At 47.8% G+C, this 16,564-nt stretch overlaps 1 protein-coding gene across 3 annotated transcripts in view; it reads left to right on the top strand.

The window, feature by feature from the left end:
• RABGAP1 (RAB GTPase activating protein 1) overlaps positions 1 to 8,505 on the top strand; it is a 146,523-nt gene extending 138,018 nt beyond the window's left edge. For all 3 annotated transcript variants that reach the window (XM_008583665.1, XM_008583666.1, XM_008583667.1), the window contains 5 exons: positions 1,424 to 1,528; positions 2,418 to 2,501; positions 3,158 to 3,229; positions 5,239 to 5,436; positions 6,809 to 8,505. In XM_008583665.1, coding sequence (XP_008581887.1) covers positions 1,424 to 1,528; positions 2,418 to 2,501; positions 3,158 to 3,229; positions 5,239 to 5,436; positions 6,809 to 6,931 — 582 coding nt within the window. In that variant the 3' untranslated portion in view covers positions 6,932 to 8,505. The remainder of the gene's footprint in view (positions 1 to 1,423; positions 1,529 to 2,417; positions 2,502 to 3,157; positions 3,230 to 5,238; positions 5,437 to 6,808) is intronic.
• The last annotated feature ends 8,059 nt before the right edge of the window (positions 8,506 to 16,564 follow it).

Below are 16,564 nucleotides of genomic sequence, written 5' to 3'. Positions count from 1 at the left end.
TAGAAGACCCAGTTCATCACATGGCTTTTCCATGAATCTTAGAATTAGTCTTAGTATTAATGATCATCTACCATGGTAGTGATGCTGAGGGAAGGAGAGGAGTGAAGTGTGTGGCACATGCACTGAAGTAGCGCTAAAAGGTGTTAACTGAGTCCAAGGGAGAGAGTTAGAAGACCCAGTTCATCACATGGCTTTTCCATGAATCTTAGAATTAGTCTTAGTATTAATCATCATCTACCATGGTAGTGATGCTGAGGGAAGGAGAGGAGTGAAGTGTGTGGCACATGCACTGAAGTAGCGCTGAAAGGTGTTAACTGAGTCCAAGGGAGAGACAATAACGTGTTTCATTGATTAAGGTCAGAATCTTTAGCAGGACTTCTTTCTCCTTACTAGTTATTTACCATTTGATTCTCTTCACTTCCCTTTTGATTTCTTCTTGTGAAGGAGATAATAAGCTACTCACCAGGAAAGACAGGCCTTAACTCTAAGACCCCATTAATTGTGTGTCTGTGCAGTTTACTAGCAATTGATGCCCATGTGAATCTGCATATCATGCCATTCTCAGTTCCCCATTTAAGGTCCTGGCGCCCTCTGGAACCTGTTCCTCCCCAAAGAAGATACACAGGAGGGAGTGGAGTAGAAAGTTCAGGGGCTCAGTTACACTACTTTCTCTGGGTGACATCAGAACACTGTTTAATTTCAGGGAAACTACTATCCTCTGCCAAGGAAGGTTGTATGTAAGGAGCCCAGCAAAGACCTTCTGTGTCTAGTCCTTGATTGTTCTCTAACATGGTGTAGTCAGTCATTCTTTAGTTATGCTTGGAGTGACCTGTATGTCAGGCCACAGGATTATCTTTTTCACTGGGACTCACAGATCTGCCCACCAAAACTTTGCATGCATTTTAAAAGAAAGTGCCGGGAAAGGGGCATCCTCCTTCATCATGTGATAACAAGAACAAAATGCAGGACTTGTTGGATGAAGCAGAGTAAATACAATTTGAAGGAAGTAAAGCAGAGTGTATTATTACTATTAATAGTGAGAGCTACCTTCACTGAGTGTTTACTGTATTCCAGGCACTCTGCTGAATGCTTTTCACGCCCTGTCCTTCAGGTGAGGAGTCTGAAGCTTAAAGAGGTTCTCAATGATTTGTCCAAGTGGGAGACAGTCAGTGCACACTGGGAGTTGGTCCCACACTGTCTGATGCCAAAGGCTGAGCTCCTAGCCACTGCCCTGTGCCACCTCTGTGCAAGAGGCTGGGTCAGGCACTTCTGCATGAGTCTAGTCTCAGTGTGACCTGGGGCATACCATTTCCCTTCTCTGGATCACAGTTTTTCACCATCATCTTAAAATGGGACTGTGCTAGGATAAACCCTTTCCGGTTCTCACTTCTCGTTCTATGACAGCCTATCTTAAATGTTTCAGGCTGAGGAAAAGGCAGACGCACTGAATAAGGAGCTGCTGATGACCAAACAGAAACTGATCGATTCAGAAGAAGAGAAAAGACGGTTGGAAGAAGAGTCTGCTCAGGTGACTGGAACTTTGCTCCTCTCCCACATTCCTCTGTCTTACGAATGTTTGAGAAGTGGGAGTTCAGTTGGTGGCTTCCTGTTGGCACCAGAGAACCTGGAGACAGCTGGCTTCAGTTTTTCCTCCCAAGGCCTTTTTTATTTGTTGTGTAAAAGCACAATGGTTCTTAATAATTAAAGCCTATGAGGAGACAGTGGGTCTAAGCCCATCCTTCATTGGTGCAGGAGAAATTCCTATATATCAACTTCTACATGTAACAAAGAAGAGGGTTAGCATTTCTGAAGAAGGAAAGCACACATCATGTAACATCTGGCTCTTCCATTGCTTATCCTCTGATGTATCCCTCATAGAGCAAACTCTGGAAGTCTTGTTCGGAGCCAGGGTTCCACGCTCACTGGGGGCAGAGACCTGTAGTCATAGGCAGAGTTTTGGGTGCTGTGCCCTCTGGAGCAAGCCCCCTTTTCACCGTGGTCCTCCCAGCCTCAGGCAGGACTGGCTGGGGTGAGAGATGACAAAGCATTTTCTACCGTAAACCGTGAGGTGCTGAAAAACCTGCTGTCCTCTCCTGAGCTCTTTGGTCTGCATTTGCTTTGTGCTACCTCCTCAGCTAAGGGTCTCAGGTTGGGTTGCACTGGCAGGGAGTAACTTTACCCAAAGCTCCAATTCTAAATGGCATCTGACATTTTTAGAAGTTTTGACTGTTCTGTCCCTCTCTTGGCATCAAGAGCAGGGACTAATGCTGCCGAGAGTGAAGGAAGAAGGTAAGGGAATTAGAGCACTTCCAGAGTTAGCTCAGGCACTTTTTGGAAAGCCCAGCAATAAGGAGTTAACATAGAGCTTCCTTTATTTTTCCCTTAAAACATTCGCTTTTGCTTTTTTATATGTGCAGCTAAAAGAAATGTGCCGTCGGGAACTAGATAAAGCAGAATCTGAAATAAAAAAGAACAGTTCTATCATTGGTGACTACAAGCAGGTAGGTTCCTGTACCCTGGGATTGGGCTGTGTACTCTGGAAGCCCTGCTTCCCTGGATGCAGTGTATACCCTCCAAACCCAAATGTTTAAGCACTCTGGTTTCAAATCCTGGCTCGGCCCCTTGCATTGACAATGGACTTCACTTATTCTCAATTGCAAAATAAGGAAAATAAAAAAGACCATGTTTGTAAGTGACTGGCCTAGTGCCCAGCATATGGTAGGTATTTAGTAAATGAAAGCTACACTTGGGGAGCATTTCAGATTGAGAATTATAGACTTATGTTTACATATTGTTATAAATCCGTTATCTTCCTGGCTGGTTGAGCTTTAAGAACATAACTGAATTGGTCTTGTTCCTTCTACGCTGGAATCTCATGCCGGCTTGTGAGTTGGCAAGTGTTCAGAAACCCCTGGCTGTTACGTGTGGTGCCAGTAGGACTTGCTCCTAGGCTGATGGATGCAGAGCGGGTTCAGCAGGAAGAGCCTCTGCTCATCCATCTACGTCACACCCCCTCCTGGGCAGTAGCAGCATATTTGGGACTATGTTAATTCCACTTAACATATTCCCGCTTCCAACTATAGAATTTATCCCGAGCCCAAATTATGCAGATAATTACATTGCTCAAGAGATTGTCATTTTATGTTTGTTTCTTTAGATTTGTTCTCAGCTGAGTGAAAGACTAGAGAAGCAGCAGACAGCTAATAAAGTGGAAATTGAGAAAATTCGGGTAAGTCTTTCTTTACTAAAGAGATTTCGTACCACCTAGTTCATTTTATGGCTGTATTCAGCGCAACAGATTTTGATAGTGGGCAGTTGATTTCAAAAGTGAGAGAAGCCAAGAAGTACCTAATAAGGCACCTGTCACAGGGCCAGGCTCAGTAACTAACAACTGATATGCCTATTTTCTCTGGAAGGGAATATAGATGAGACCAAAAGAGCTCTGGCTTTAGATCTCAAAGTACAAGGGCCCAAGATTTCTGAATGTCATTGGCAAGGCAGTTAGCTGGTTGCTGCAGTGCAAAGCTGAGGTAAAGGAGTCCTGCAAGTAACAAGGCTTTGCTTCAGGTGGGAGTGCAGAGGTCAGGATCACATGCCTTGACCTGTCACTCTTCAGTGCTGTTCTGTAGAACACAGATATTCCCCAGGTGAGCTCATTCCATCTGATATAATGGATCCAAATACAGTGAGGACTTCAATTTTTTGTTTTGTTGCCAAGTTGGGGGACTTATGTAACTTGGTGCTTTCTTTTGTTAAACCATACCTGTATTAGAGTACTTGTCAAATTTTGCTAAGATTAGTAATTTACTGAAAGATACTTTACTAACATATTTACAAGTCAGTGGACAGGAACATTGGTAAGTTCTGTGCTCATGGCCATGTTAACACAGAGCGACATTATACCTAGCGGAAGATGACACCAACCTGCATCATAATTAGTGTTTAAATGTAATTTATTTTATGACTCTAAAACTTTAATAATGGTCTTGCAGAAAATTTAGAAAATAAGAGTAAATAAGGGGGAAAATCTATATAATCCCATTATCCACAGGTAACATCCTCATTATTAACATGTTGGTGTATATCCTTCTGGTCTTCTTGTTTATTTGTAACATAAAATTTCATTCAAAGATAAGCCCTTTTTCACATTAACCTCACTAAATGTGGACTTTTATTACTGATGGCTTTTTGCAATTTAATTGGCAGAATATTTTCTTACAGTAGTATAAAATTGTTTCTTACAAACAGTGGCATCTTATTTTGATGAAATGATAAATATTTTATTTGCGACTGTGTTAGTCCATCTTGTGTTGCTATAGCAGAATACCTGAGACTGGGTAACTTATAAAGAAGAGAGGTTTATTTGGCTTATGATTCTGGGACAGCTGCATCTGGCGCGGGCCTCAGGCTGCTTCTACACATGGCGGGAAGAGGCAGGTAGCCGGTGGGTACAAGCAGACCACACGGCGAGAGGAAGCAAGGGGGGGGTGGGGGAGACGTGCCAGGGTCTTTTAAACAACCAGCTCTTGCAGGAACTATAGAGCAAGAACTCACTCACTACCCCCACCCCCCAGGGAGAGCATTAATCCCTTCATGAGGGATCCACCCCCATGACTCAAACAGTTTCCAACACACCACATTGGAGATCAAATTTTCACGAGTTGTGGGAGGACAATATATCCAAAATCCATCAGTGACCATATTTTGCATACATTTTTGTTTTGTATTTTAACCAGCATTTAACCATTTTCCTATGATATGAAAAATTCCTCAAAACCCTTTTAGAAGCAGTATATTTCCTTGTATAAACATAGCACAGTATATTTAATTGCTACCAGTAGTTGGATAGTTTATCCCCCCACCCCTGCCTTTTTTTTTTTCTCCTATCTCTAATTCTGTGCTGAAAATCCATGTACATACAGAGGGCGCTTCAAAAGTGGTCATAGAAAGACTCATATCTTCCTTTCATTCTATTTTCCACAAACTTTTTGAAGTACCCTCGTAGATCCTTATCTAGTCATGACTTCATTTTCTTAGCCTGGGTTTCTAGAACTTTTGGTATATAATACCAGGTGGCTTTTCTAACAGGTTATCTGCCAGTTCACAAAGAGCACAGGTTTTCAGAAGCCATGGTGCTCAGCTGAGAAGCCATATGCTGGTGCCCGGAGCAGACGCTCCCACCATCCTAAAGGGCCAGTTTCTCTTCTTTGCCTCTTCACATCTGACATTCAATTTCAGCAAAAGGTGGATGACTGTGAGCGCTGCCGGGAATTTTTCAACAAAGAAGGGCGTGTAAAGGGCATCAGTTCAACTAAGGAGGTTTTAGATGAGGAAACAGATGAAGAGAAAGAGATGCTCAAGAACCAGCTGAGAGAGATGGAACTAGAACTGGCACAAACCAAGCTCCAGTTGGTGGAAGCCGAGTGTAAGATACAGGTAACAGCAGTGGGACTTGGGCACATGCTCGTGGGCCTGGTTTCCTGATATAGACTAGAAACCCCAGAAATGATCTTCATGGTTTAGGGTGGATTTTTTGTTTTTTTATTTTTGTTGTTGTTGTTGTTGTTTTCTGGTTCCTTTTAAACTTTTGCCATTAATCCTCATGGAAAGAAGCCCAGTACTTGTTATGTACCACTGGATGTTTAATCAGGATTTGGACTTTGTCATGTTAAGAATTACCCACAAAGCCTGGAATCTTTTCGGTGAAACAGAGAACACATACTTTAAAATCACAGCTCCACCACTGAACTCTTCAACCTTGGGTTAGTTAGTAACCTCTCTATACCTCAGGTTCCTCATCTACAAATGGAAGAGTCAAGTCCCTATATGATAGGTTGTTTTGAGGACGAAAGATAATGTATGGCAGAGGTTCAGCACAGTGAAAACAGGCTTCATAATGTAAGCTTTTATTGTCCCAACTCCTTTCACTTAACTAGCTCTGTGCCCTTGGACACATTACCTAACTTATCTCAGCCTCCATTCCTGATGAAGACATTAGGGCTTATTTTGGTAATCTTTATGCTGCGTTGCAAGTCCCACCAGTGCCAATCCTGAGCACAAGGTAGGCACTAGGTAAGCACTGTTTGTGGAAGGAACCAAGTTCAAGACTAAACCTTAGGGCTGGGTCTGCCTCATCACACACATTCTCAGGGTACCTGCTCTTTGCCAGGCCGTTTTAGGTGCTGGGACTGCAAGGCTAAGGTCTGGCTTGTGTGACTGCCCAGGACTATCAGGAAAGGCATCACCAAGGCAGCAGAAGCTGAGCTGTGATCAAAGAATGAAAAGGATTTGCCGCTGCAGAAGAGAAAGTACAATGAGCATTCCAGTCAGCAGGAGTGGCTTGTCAGCCTCACACAGGGAGGAGAGGGCCTGCCCAGTAAGGAGGGGTTCTCAGGAAGCACCTTCCATGCAGTAGGGGATGGAGGTAGGTTCTGAGGCTAGAAGGGAGTATATTGGCCCAGACTGTGAAGCATCTCAAATGCGATGCTAGGGAGTTTAGACTTTAAAGGTTTTTTGCTGGAAATTAATGGTGCAATCAGAGCTAGACCATTAGCTGTCTTCCTGGTGCACACTGGGTGGACAGGAGAGGAAGACATTAAATTAGGAGGCTATTTTAATAAATAGAGTATGTAGGAAATGAGGTCTTAACTAGGAAAACTCCCAAATCTTTAGGCATTCCAGACCTTTCTCTGCCAGTTTGAGATCTCTGCAGAGTAAAAAGACTAAATGCTAATGTTGGCTCAGCTCTTGGGAGGTAGCACCATTGACAGTGAGCCCAGCATCCTTACGTGCATTGTTCCTCTTGCAGGACTTGGAGCACCATTTAGGCCTCGCCCTCAATGAGGTACAGGCAGCCAAGAAGACGTGGTTTAACCGAACACTGAGCTCCATAAAGACGGCAACCGGGGTTCAAGGGAAAGAGACTTGCTGAGAGCTGCTTCCAGACACCTTCAGAAAACACGACACCTTTTGTTGCCTTCTTTGGCCAGATGTGTGATTCTGTGACATGTCCCAGGACCAGAATGTACCTAAGTCAGATTTGTGGACGCATGTTGGTAGGTCATTGGACCAGAGCACTTGAAGTGGGCAGCCCCTGGGGTGAAGCTTTCCGAACCACTGATACTAGCTGGCCTGCCAGCTCAGCTGATGCTCTGGGCACACTCCAGAAACCACTCCTCAGCGTGACCTCCCAGGCCTCTTCCCTGTGCAGGGCAACACCTCACCCAGCCTAATGGCTGAGTTTACATTATCAGAGTTTGGGGATCCTTCAGTCTGTTGATTTTTTTCTAAACCTTTAATTTTTTAAAAAATACATATTATATATATTGGGAGGCAGTGTCAGGGGATCAGAAACTCAAATAATTCTAATCTGCTTCAGTGCCAGCAGAAAGAAGTCCCCCAGGTAGACATGGAGAAGCACTTTGTTTTAAATAGGAGGGTTTCATAGTTGTGATTGAAGCCACCTAGTTTTGTTAAAACTATATAATGCACAGGCTTTTGGTTTGGCATTATTCACGTTTTTGATCAAGTCTATGCAACTCTCACAGTTCCTGTTATTTTTTAGCATTAGCTGCCAAACTGACTTCACAAGGCTGGGGTGGGCGACTTGACTGTGAGACTGGATTAATCATAATGTGGACAAATCTTATTTTGTTTAATGTGTCATGTGGTGTGTATATATATAAATATCTTTCCCAGTATACCCAATGGACAGTGTTTAAATCCCAGACTAGGACTGCTGACCTGCACAAATTAATTATGTGGTTACTTGGGCACTTCATTTCACTCAAGGTTTGTTGGGCTCTGCTGTCCCCCTTGCCGTTACGTTATGGGAGCTGTGACAAGCTCCCTCACTTTAAGGTTTTTAGTGTTTTTGCACAACAGGTTGTACAAGTGAGAAAGACTGAGCTGTGTGTCTTTGTATGTGGGAGTCTATGCAGGATGCACATGCCACGAGGTCCCTGTCCTCCTGGCCTGGTCCACAGTGTGGCTGGGTGCAGACCTCACTGTTCAGATGGGCTGCAAGTTCTCACTTCAAAGCTATCGATGGAGGTTTTAGCATCTTTTTTAAAAAAAAAAGACTTTGACTTTTAATTTATATAGTGTATGCTGACGGGCTGTATTGCAGATGGTTTTGTCCCCTTCTCTGCATTCAGCGTGGAGGTGGCTGGTTATAACAGGCACTGGTTTGTATATAGAGACACGTTGTTTCGTAGCTCTTTTTTTCTTGGCTGTACTAACGCTTGCTGGGGTCATCTGTGACAGGGAGGAAACAGTGGCAACCCCTCCCCCCACACTGTCCCTTCTGCTGCTTTGTGTCTTTCTTGTTCAGTTACCAAAACAGCTGTAAGCCCATCTAATTCTAGGTGCGTGGACATTGTGCTAGGGTAGATTCAGTGTGTCAACTTTATGAATTGAAATATAAACCAGTAAAATTATATTACTATTTCTTTTGTTGGTTTTATTTTAACAGCATATTCATTAAATATTTTGGTACAAATAGCATTGCTTTGTAGAAACTAGTTTTATCATTACGTGCTCCAGTCCCCCAACCCCCCAACGCACACGCACAATCAGGGAAGACCACACCGTGTGCTGTCAAACAGGGATGTGTCAGCGACAGCAGTGTCTCCCACTGGCCCATTCAGACACTTATGGAGCAGCTGAGGCATTTCAGGCCAGGAGGGGTGGGAGACATAGGCTTTATCCTCTGGGAGACTGACGCCTCTGCATCCATCATGAGCATTGCCGGGGGAGGGGGAGGGAGGGAGGGAGGGAGGTAGGTAGGTAGGGGTGTGTGTGTGTGTGTGTGTGTGAGAGAGAGAGAGAGAGTGAGTGTGATGTTCGGCTGTCCACAATCAAGTCATTTCACCTAAGATTTTTTTCTTTTTGGGTGGGGGTGGGTGGGGGTGTGTGCGGGTGTGTGCGTGTGTTTCGTTTTCGTTCCAGGGCCAAAATATGACTGTGCGGTGGAAATAGCTGAACGGCAAAGTACCCGGGGACTAACTTTCCGAAAGTTTTGAGGCCCCCACCCCAGGCCCTGTGCTGTCCCTCGTTACCATCTCACCCTCTTTTCTGCAGCAGGAAGAGTGATGCTTCCATAACCCCATGGTTTCCCCTCCCCATATGACCTGTCCTCCAGGAACCCGCCTATGCCAAGTCTTTGGGTGGAAGCAAGCAAAGATGGAGACTGTGGCTTCATGCCTGCAAGAAGAAGGGAAGATAGTGGGCCCTGCCCTGTTTTTTCTCCACCACTCCAAGGCTGGAAAAGGGCCGAACCTGTGGCAGGTGCTCTTGCACAGCCCAGGGCATTGGCCCCAGAGCACAACAGGGATCCATTTAATGCTCACAGACTCCGGGCTGGAGGGCGTATTTCTGGGATCCACATTCCTGGTCAGCCTCTTCCATGCTTTTCCAGTCGTAAGGGTCCCACGTTCAGGAGCGTAGGGACTCAGCAGAAGTCCTCATCCCTGCAGCCGTGCTCTGGCCCAGAGAGAGGAATCCATACACCAGTCGGCCTTGGCACACAGGCCTAAAATTACTCCAGTAAGGGTCCTGCCTTCGGGGAGTTCCCCTGGTTATGTTGAGGCTGACACTAACAAACGACAATTGCAAGACTGTGTGGTTAAGTGCTGTACAGGTGTATGTGACCCTGTGGGGACACGGAAGGCATGTGTAATCTCAAGGGAGACAAAGTGGTAATGACACAGCTATTTGCACTGAGGACTAGGGTTTGCTGGGGAGAGAAGCCTGAGGACAGCATTTAGGTGGGAGAAAAGGTAGTTGTTAGCACTGTGGTCTGCTAGAAGCAGAGAGTGATGAGCGCTGAAACTGGATAAGCAGGTTGGGCCGTGCCAGGGGGCTGGAGGTGCTGGGGAACCCCTGGAGAGTTTTATGCCAACTTACATGTTGGGAAGTTCCCTGCTGCTCCTTTAGGAAGAAAGTTTGGAAGAGAAATTAGGGTCTAAGCAGAGGTGACCAAAAAGGGGATGGAGTGAGAATGGAGGCAGTGAAAAACTTAGAGAAGACACACCAGGAAGATAAATTTAGCTTTCAGTATATGAATTTGACGTGCGGGTTGGAGATGTCCAGAATCTACAGTGGCTCAGGAGTTTGGCATCTCTAGCACAGGGTTTCTGAACCTCAAGACTGTTGACAGTTCGGCTGATTCTGTGCTGTGGGGCGCTGTCCTGTACCTGCACAGTACAACTGTTGAGCAGCAGCCCTGGTCTCTACCAGTACTTGCCAGTAGCACATACCTCACCCAACTGTCACAACCAGAAATGTCTCCAGGTGTTGCCGAATGTTCCCGGGTTGGGGGCAGAATCACCCGTGGTTGAGAACCATTGCTCTAACATGTACATTGAGGCTAAGGGAGTGGATGAGACTGTCCAGAGAATGTGCAGATTAAGCAAAGGCTAGAAAGAGACCTAGGACTTACCATTCAGTGTGGGGAGGACAGGAGAGTGAGGCGAGGCTGTGGACAACCAGAGAAGAGAATGAGCGTGTGCAACCTGGGAGCGAGGGCAGGACCAGGAGAGGCTGGTCGGGTGAGCAGTTGGGAGGTTGCTGGCGGTGGGCTGAGGGGTTAGGGAGGAAGCAGAGAGGAGCAAGTGCAGATTTTAAGAAGCCTGGCTGTGAAGGGCAATGGGGAGATGAGGTGAGTGGAGGGAGGGAGCTGTGGTTTGTGCTGGGAGCTGAGATTCTGCCTCTGACCTTGGGCACATTTCTTCCTTGGCTGCTCTCAGGGATGCTCATGAGGTCAGTGAGAGTGGACTGAGTGGACTGTCTAGCAGGCCTGCTGCAACCTGAGCCGGTCTCCAGAGTCTTGTTAGTAATTCTTAGGAGAAAGGAACAGGCTCAGAACTAAACACGAGAGGTACTGTCCCCAAAGTCTCCCTATCTCTCCTGAATTCCGACTCCCAGTGGCAGGGGCTGAGCAATGAGAGGAGTGAAGGGAAGGAGGATCCATAGGAGCTAGAAATAGGCCCAGAACACTACTCCAAGTTCTGAACTGGCCCAACAGCTGTGAAAGCTGGAGCCTATGCAGAGGGGAGTGCAGCAGGTGACGCAGACCCCTTGTGGCCTGGGAGAGTCCAAGCCACAATCCATTAGGATTTAGAACCTCTTCTAAGATTCAGTTGGGGCACGGTGAGAGAACAGGGGAGATGGAGAAGACGTGTGAGGACTGGAACCACACAGAATGACTGAAGTGCTCACTCCCACAACAACAGACCCAAGCACCAAGTTCCCTGCCCTTCCCCCAGTTTGTAGTGAAGAAATTAGGGCTCCTAGACAGGTTCGTGGCCCAGGTCACACAGCTGGGACGTGAACCCATACCTCTGACTCCCAGTAACCATCAGGGCAGCTGCTTTAAGATGACCGTGTGTGCAGCAAGTGGGTATAACCTGTTGCAGCACTTGCTCAAGGCCAGACCGTGACCTCGGATGTCCATCTCACCTCACCTTTGTAAGTTCTCTTCCTTCTCTCTCACCTGTTCAGTAGGTTCAGTGCCTGTCTCACAGTAAGATGACCGTGTGTGCAGCAAGTGGGTATAACCTGTTGCAGCACTTGCTCAAGGCCAGACAGTGACCTCGGATGTTCATCTCACCTCACCTTTGTAAGTTCTCTTCCTTCTCTCTCACCTGTTCAGTAGGTTCAGTGCCTGTCTCACAGGGGTTGCTGAGCTACTGTGGGGCTCTTGACTCTTCTCATGTATTCTCCCTCCAGTCGTGAGAACATGGCTGGGAGTGAAGTCACAGATTTGGAAGTGAAGGTGGAAGACTTGCTTAGGACTGCGTGATCTGGGCATTCAATCTTTCCTACCGTGTACTGCCACCTCCACCTTCTCTTCCAGGGCCAAGAGCAAGAAAAGTGCTCCTTCCTTCCTCTCCCCTAGCTCCACCTCAGCAACTTGTTTCCTGCGGGCTGAGCCTGGTTTCCCAGAAAGGCAACCCTGGGAACGAGGCTGGGGCAGCAGCGGGCTAACCCGACCAACTCTTCTTTCAGTCAATTCCAGCAGGGTTGTAAATCCAAACCAGTGGTGTGCAGGGAGGAGGTGGGGCCCCAAGTTATAAAGCAAGGCAAAAACGCCCAGCGCTGTTCTGCACTTACCTGGGGGCAGCGGCAGCAGCAGCCCCTGGCCTGGCTCCCTCCCAGACCACCTCCCCGGCCAGCTGCATCTTCTTTGCCCTCGTTCCTCCAGTGAACTGAGCCTCACTGTGGCCTTGGCCTCTCTGAGTTACGAGGGTAGCTGAGCTGCAGAAGCCCCACAGTGGGGCAGGCAGCAGGAACAGTAGGAAAAGCTTAAGCTTTGGATTCAAATTGCTGCAGCCATCTAGAAGCTCTATACCGTTGGGTAGGTCCCTTCATCTCTGAGCCTTAGTTTCCTGATCTGTATTGTCTGGGTATTGCCAACCCCTGGGAACAGTGTGAGAATTACGAGTGAGGCATGTGAAAAGCACCTGGTAAATTCTGACGTTTAGGATGCAGCAATCAACTCAACATTTAACACCTATCACTCACTGTGCCATGCTGCCAAGATAAAGTTTCATGTTGAATAAACTTTTTGTACCATTTATAGAGAGGCAGAGTTTTAAGGATCTCAGGAGCATAAATTAGGCCCTGGCCCCACCGCCTAAGCCACAGCCCATTATCAGCAGCCACTCTGCCCCTCATCCCTTCACATGACGGAAGAGCCTGGAACATGTACTGAACTAGAGTCTTCAGGGCCAGGAAAGGTGGGCCTGCATGAACCTTTCATCAAAGCCAGATCCAGAATGGGTCCTGCACAGAACAGTTCAGTCCATTTCTATTTAAGACAGAAGCATTTATTTTTATTCATCCAAATGGGGAAAATGCAACATGTCAGGGCATTACAGACAAACTGCAGCAGCCAGACAAGAGGGTCAGTCTATGGCAGAGTCCAACATACTCAGCGTGAAGGAGCCACAGTGTGGGCGCTGCCTGCAGGAGCCGGGGCAGCAGGGTCCCTTTGGATGAAGGCCAGGCATCTCCGGGCGAGGCACTGATGACAGTCCACACATGCATGCTGCTGCTTCAACCACACCGAAGGTTTAAAGTTCAGAGTCCTACATGTAATCATGCCCTTCCCAGAGAGGAAGAACAATTCATGGTGGTGCAGTTTCCAATGTTTTTAAACATAATACACAACATAAAGTTATTGCCAAGGACTTTGCACTGCAAATTATACTATTTACATTTGTGTATTCAGAAAAACATAGTTAATAGATACAGATATTTTAAATAGATTACTAAAAACTTGGCCATCACCAGACCAAAGTGACCTACAGCCAGGAGTCCAATGTCATGTGTGTAACTGTGCAGCAGGGAAAAGTTTTCCACCCATGACTATGCTCGGCCTTCTCTGTGCCTCCTACATCCCCCACCCTGGGGCTGAACAGAGCACCTGACTCCTCAGTGTGAGGGGAGCCCCTTGTTGAATAGCCCAGGGCTTCAGGTCTAGACTGGCTGTACCGTTTCCACCCATGACTATGCTCGGCCTTCTCTGTGCCTCCTACATCCCCCACCCTGGGGCTGAGCAGAGCACCTGACTCCTCAGTGTGAGGGGAGCCCCTTGTTGAATAGCCCAGGGCTTCAGGTCTAGACTGGCTGTACCGCTCACCTCCATCCCAGACAATAGTTCTAATTGGAGTGGGCAAGAAGCAAGTCTTACCAGGCCTGCTTCTCCAGGGACACTGCACACAACATGGCAAGTAGACCAGGACACACAGGAGTGGGGCTGTGGGGCTAGTGGTCTGAGCTCGGCCCCGAGCTAGCCTCTCCCTGGCACACCCTGCCAAGAGCACCCTTGGGACCAGACCCATCAGCCTCACTGTTCCTGGAAGTGTACTTGCCCTAACTATGGATGTCTCTGGAGACCTGTCTCCTGAAGAAGTGGCTAGGCCCCAACCAGCCACTTACAGAGACCAAAGGTACAGCACAACAGGCCAGACAGATGGGTCCAGGGTGGAAGGCCTGAGTTCAAAGATGCTCCAGGGAAAACACAATGAACACTTCTAGGGGCTAAAGTACAGGATGACTGCCCAAAGAAGGGACGATGGCAGGGGATTTGCACCTGGACCAAGCTCTCACTTTACCTGCTTAGGCCCTGGTGTGCTGGAAAAGAAGTCCAACTGGAGGCTGGAGACAGATCAGCAGATAGCCAGAGCCACCCTGGATTCCTGGGAGACGCAGAGAGTCATACCTTAAGGACACCTGCAAGCTGGCTTTCCAGCTGACGGGCCTTCTCCTGGAAAGGTAGTACATAGTAACTAAACACCTCCCACACAGCCATGCCAGGAAAGCTACCTTATTAAGTGACCTGGAGAAAAGCAGTGCTCAGCATCCCTCCTAAGTGGGGTGCAGAGTGAACTCTTCCTGACTGCGCAGGGCCGGTCTGAGCATGAAAGGCTATTGGGCAGGGAAAGGGATGTGTCTAATGGCAGCACTTCTGGGCTGGTGTCAGGTGACAATAGAGGTCCTTCTGGAACTAGGGCTTGCTTGGCTAACTCCAAATCATACCTCATGCCTGGGCTGCCATTCCTACCTCGGAGGTCAGGGCTGTGGCCTGAAGGGGCCAGTGAGATGCCAAATGTACATGAGGACTGCACAGTGACATGAATGTGCCACGGAAACAAATGTTGTCTGAATCAGTGTCCTGCCATTGACCCACCAAGCCAAAATCCCCCTGAAGCCCAAGGGGTGTTTGTGAACAGCAGGAACCCAATTCTCAAGTGAGAGGGGAGGAGAAGGGTTGACAGCGAGATCAAGCCAGCAGAGAGAAAGAGGCTGGAACCCAAATGCAACTTTGTAAATTACAGATGGAGAAGGAACTTCATAAGACAGTCTTCCCAGCTACCTAAAACTCTTGTCCCTTCTCTTGATTCCCACGGCAGCAGAAATATTGTTAAAGAACTTTCTAAACATCATCTGTTTCCCTAACTAGGAAAACAAGATAGGGTAGGCCTGGGCAAGGCTCTAGCTCTGTAAGTGACTTGCGGTGCCTGATAGACAAGAGCCTTCCTGTGAGGCTGGAGCTGTAACAATGACTCACTGCCAGGGGAAAGGCCATACTTGGCGGCACAGACTGAGCTCTACCAAAGTCAGGGCCCAGTCTCCATCTGTGCCAGCTCAAGTTTGTCATTTTCCCTTCCACGAACCCAGAAACTTATCTAGAAAGTGCAAGGAATACTGCTGTCAGAGCCTGAGAGCCACCCCATGTCTCCATGAAAGACAAGAACAGGCAGCAGAATCCGAGAAGCACATCCCCCACAAGAGAGGGAGCCAGACAAGTCTCAAGACAGCAGCCAGCATGCCTCACAGGCACAGCTTCTCAGTGTCTTCCTTCCACATCTCACTTGATTCCCAGAGATTTCAAAACACAACTTCATTGACAACAATCAGCATCCAGTTGCTGAACTTTTCAGTGGTTTCCCACCTCCCCCAGGGTCCAGTGGGCTGTGGTGCAGGCAGGGCACACCTCCCTAACAAGGCCTGCCCCACACCTGGCCAGGCTGTGCTCAGGGCAGTGCTACAGCCTCACCTCCTGCCTCAGCTGCAGGCGGCCAGAAGCATCACAGGCCGTGTGGAAGGTGGGCTCTTTGGCATCACACAAGAGGCCACGAACTCCAAGCTGTGGGGCCGTGGGCAAGTGCCTTCCCTACTCTGAGCTGCATGTGATCCTCGCCTACTCACAGGGCTGCTGGGGGCTTCACTGAAACAGCACCGTGGAGGCACTCGCACTAGGTCTCCTTTCTCCAACCCCCACCCACCCTGTCACCACATTCGCTGTGCTCCTGTCACTACATGTCAAAAGCAGCCCTCCTGACTTTTGTTCATGTCAAAGGAGAGTGGCAGCAGCTCACATCCTGGAACCTCACGGTGGTAACTCCCTTCAACCTGCCTAGAAGCCCCTCTGAGGGAAAATGCTTTGGAGAACTCCATCACCCCAGCCACACGGTGCACTCCCTGGGGCAGGCACCATGTCGGCTTCACCTCAGTCTCCTGCACCCAACGTGAGGCCCAGCCCAGAGCAGTTTGTGATACACCTGAGCAGTATTTGCTTCAACCTGCCTTAGGAGTTTGTAGGCTTCTGGAGAGTGGAGACCAGCGTCTCTGCCTTTCTGAAGGCCTGCCCTGTGTGTGGACCTGGCACGGGCACAAACGAAGCCAAATCTGGACTTCATCACGCTTTCATGACACAACTAGACTCTGAACCAGGAGAGCCTGTCCCTACCATTTTACCCTCACGAACCAAGGCCCCAAGCCAAAACAAGATTTGAGATAGAATGTTTCATTTGTCTTGCCTTTTTAAATGATCTTTATGATAGCAGAAGAGAAGAAGCCTGAAGATGGAAGATTCTATCAAGCTCTGTTATGCCAAAAATAAAAGTTGGGCTCTCATTGACTCACTAAAGCCAGTAGCCAGCAGAACCATCTAACTCTCTGGGCCTCTCTCTCCTACTCTAGTACTAAGAAGCAACCAGTCCCTTGGCTAAGAAGTCCATTAAAGTGGAAGGTATAGTTTGTGACCACAGACATG

The sequence above is a fragment of the Galeopterus variegatus genome, unplaced genomic scaffold (genome assembly GCF_000696425.1).
Source record: "Galeopterus variegatus unplaced genomic scaffold, G_variegatus-3.0.2 Scaffold2992, whole genome shotgun sequence".
NCBI classification, from domain to species: Eukaryota; Metazoa; Chordata; class Mammalia; order Dermoptera; family Cynocephalidae; genus Galeopterus; species Galeopterus variegatus.
This window is presented reverse-complemented; position numbering and strand designations above follow the sequence as displayed.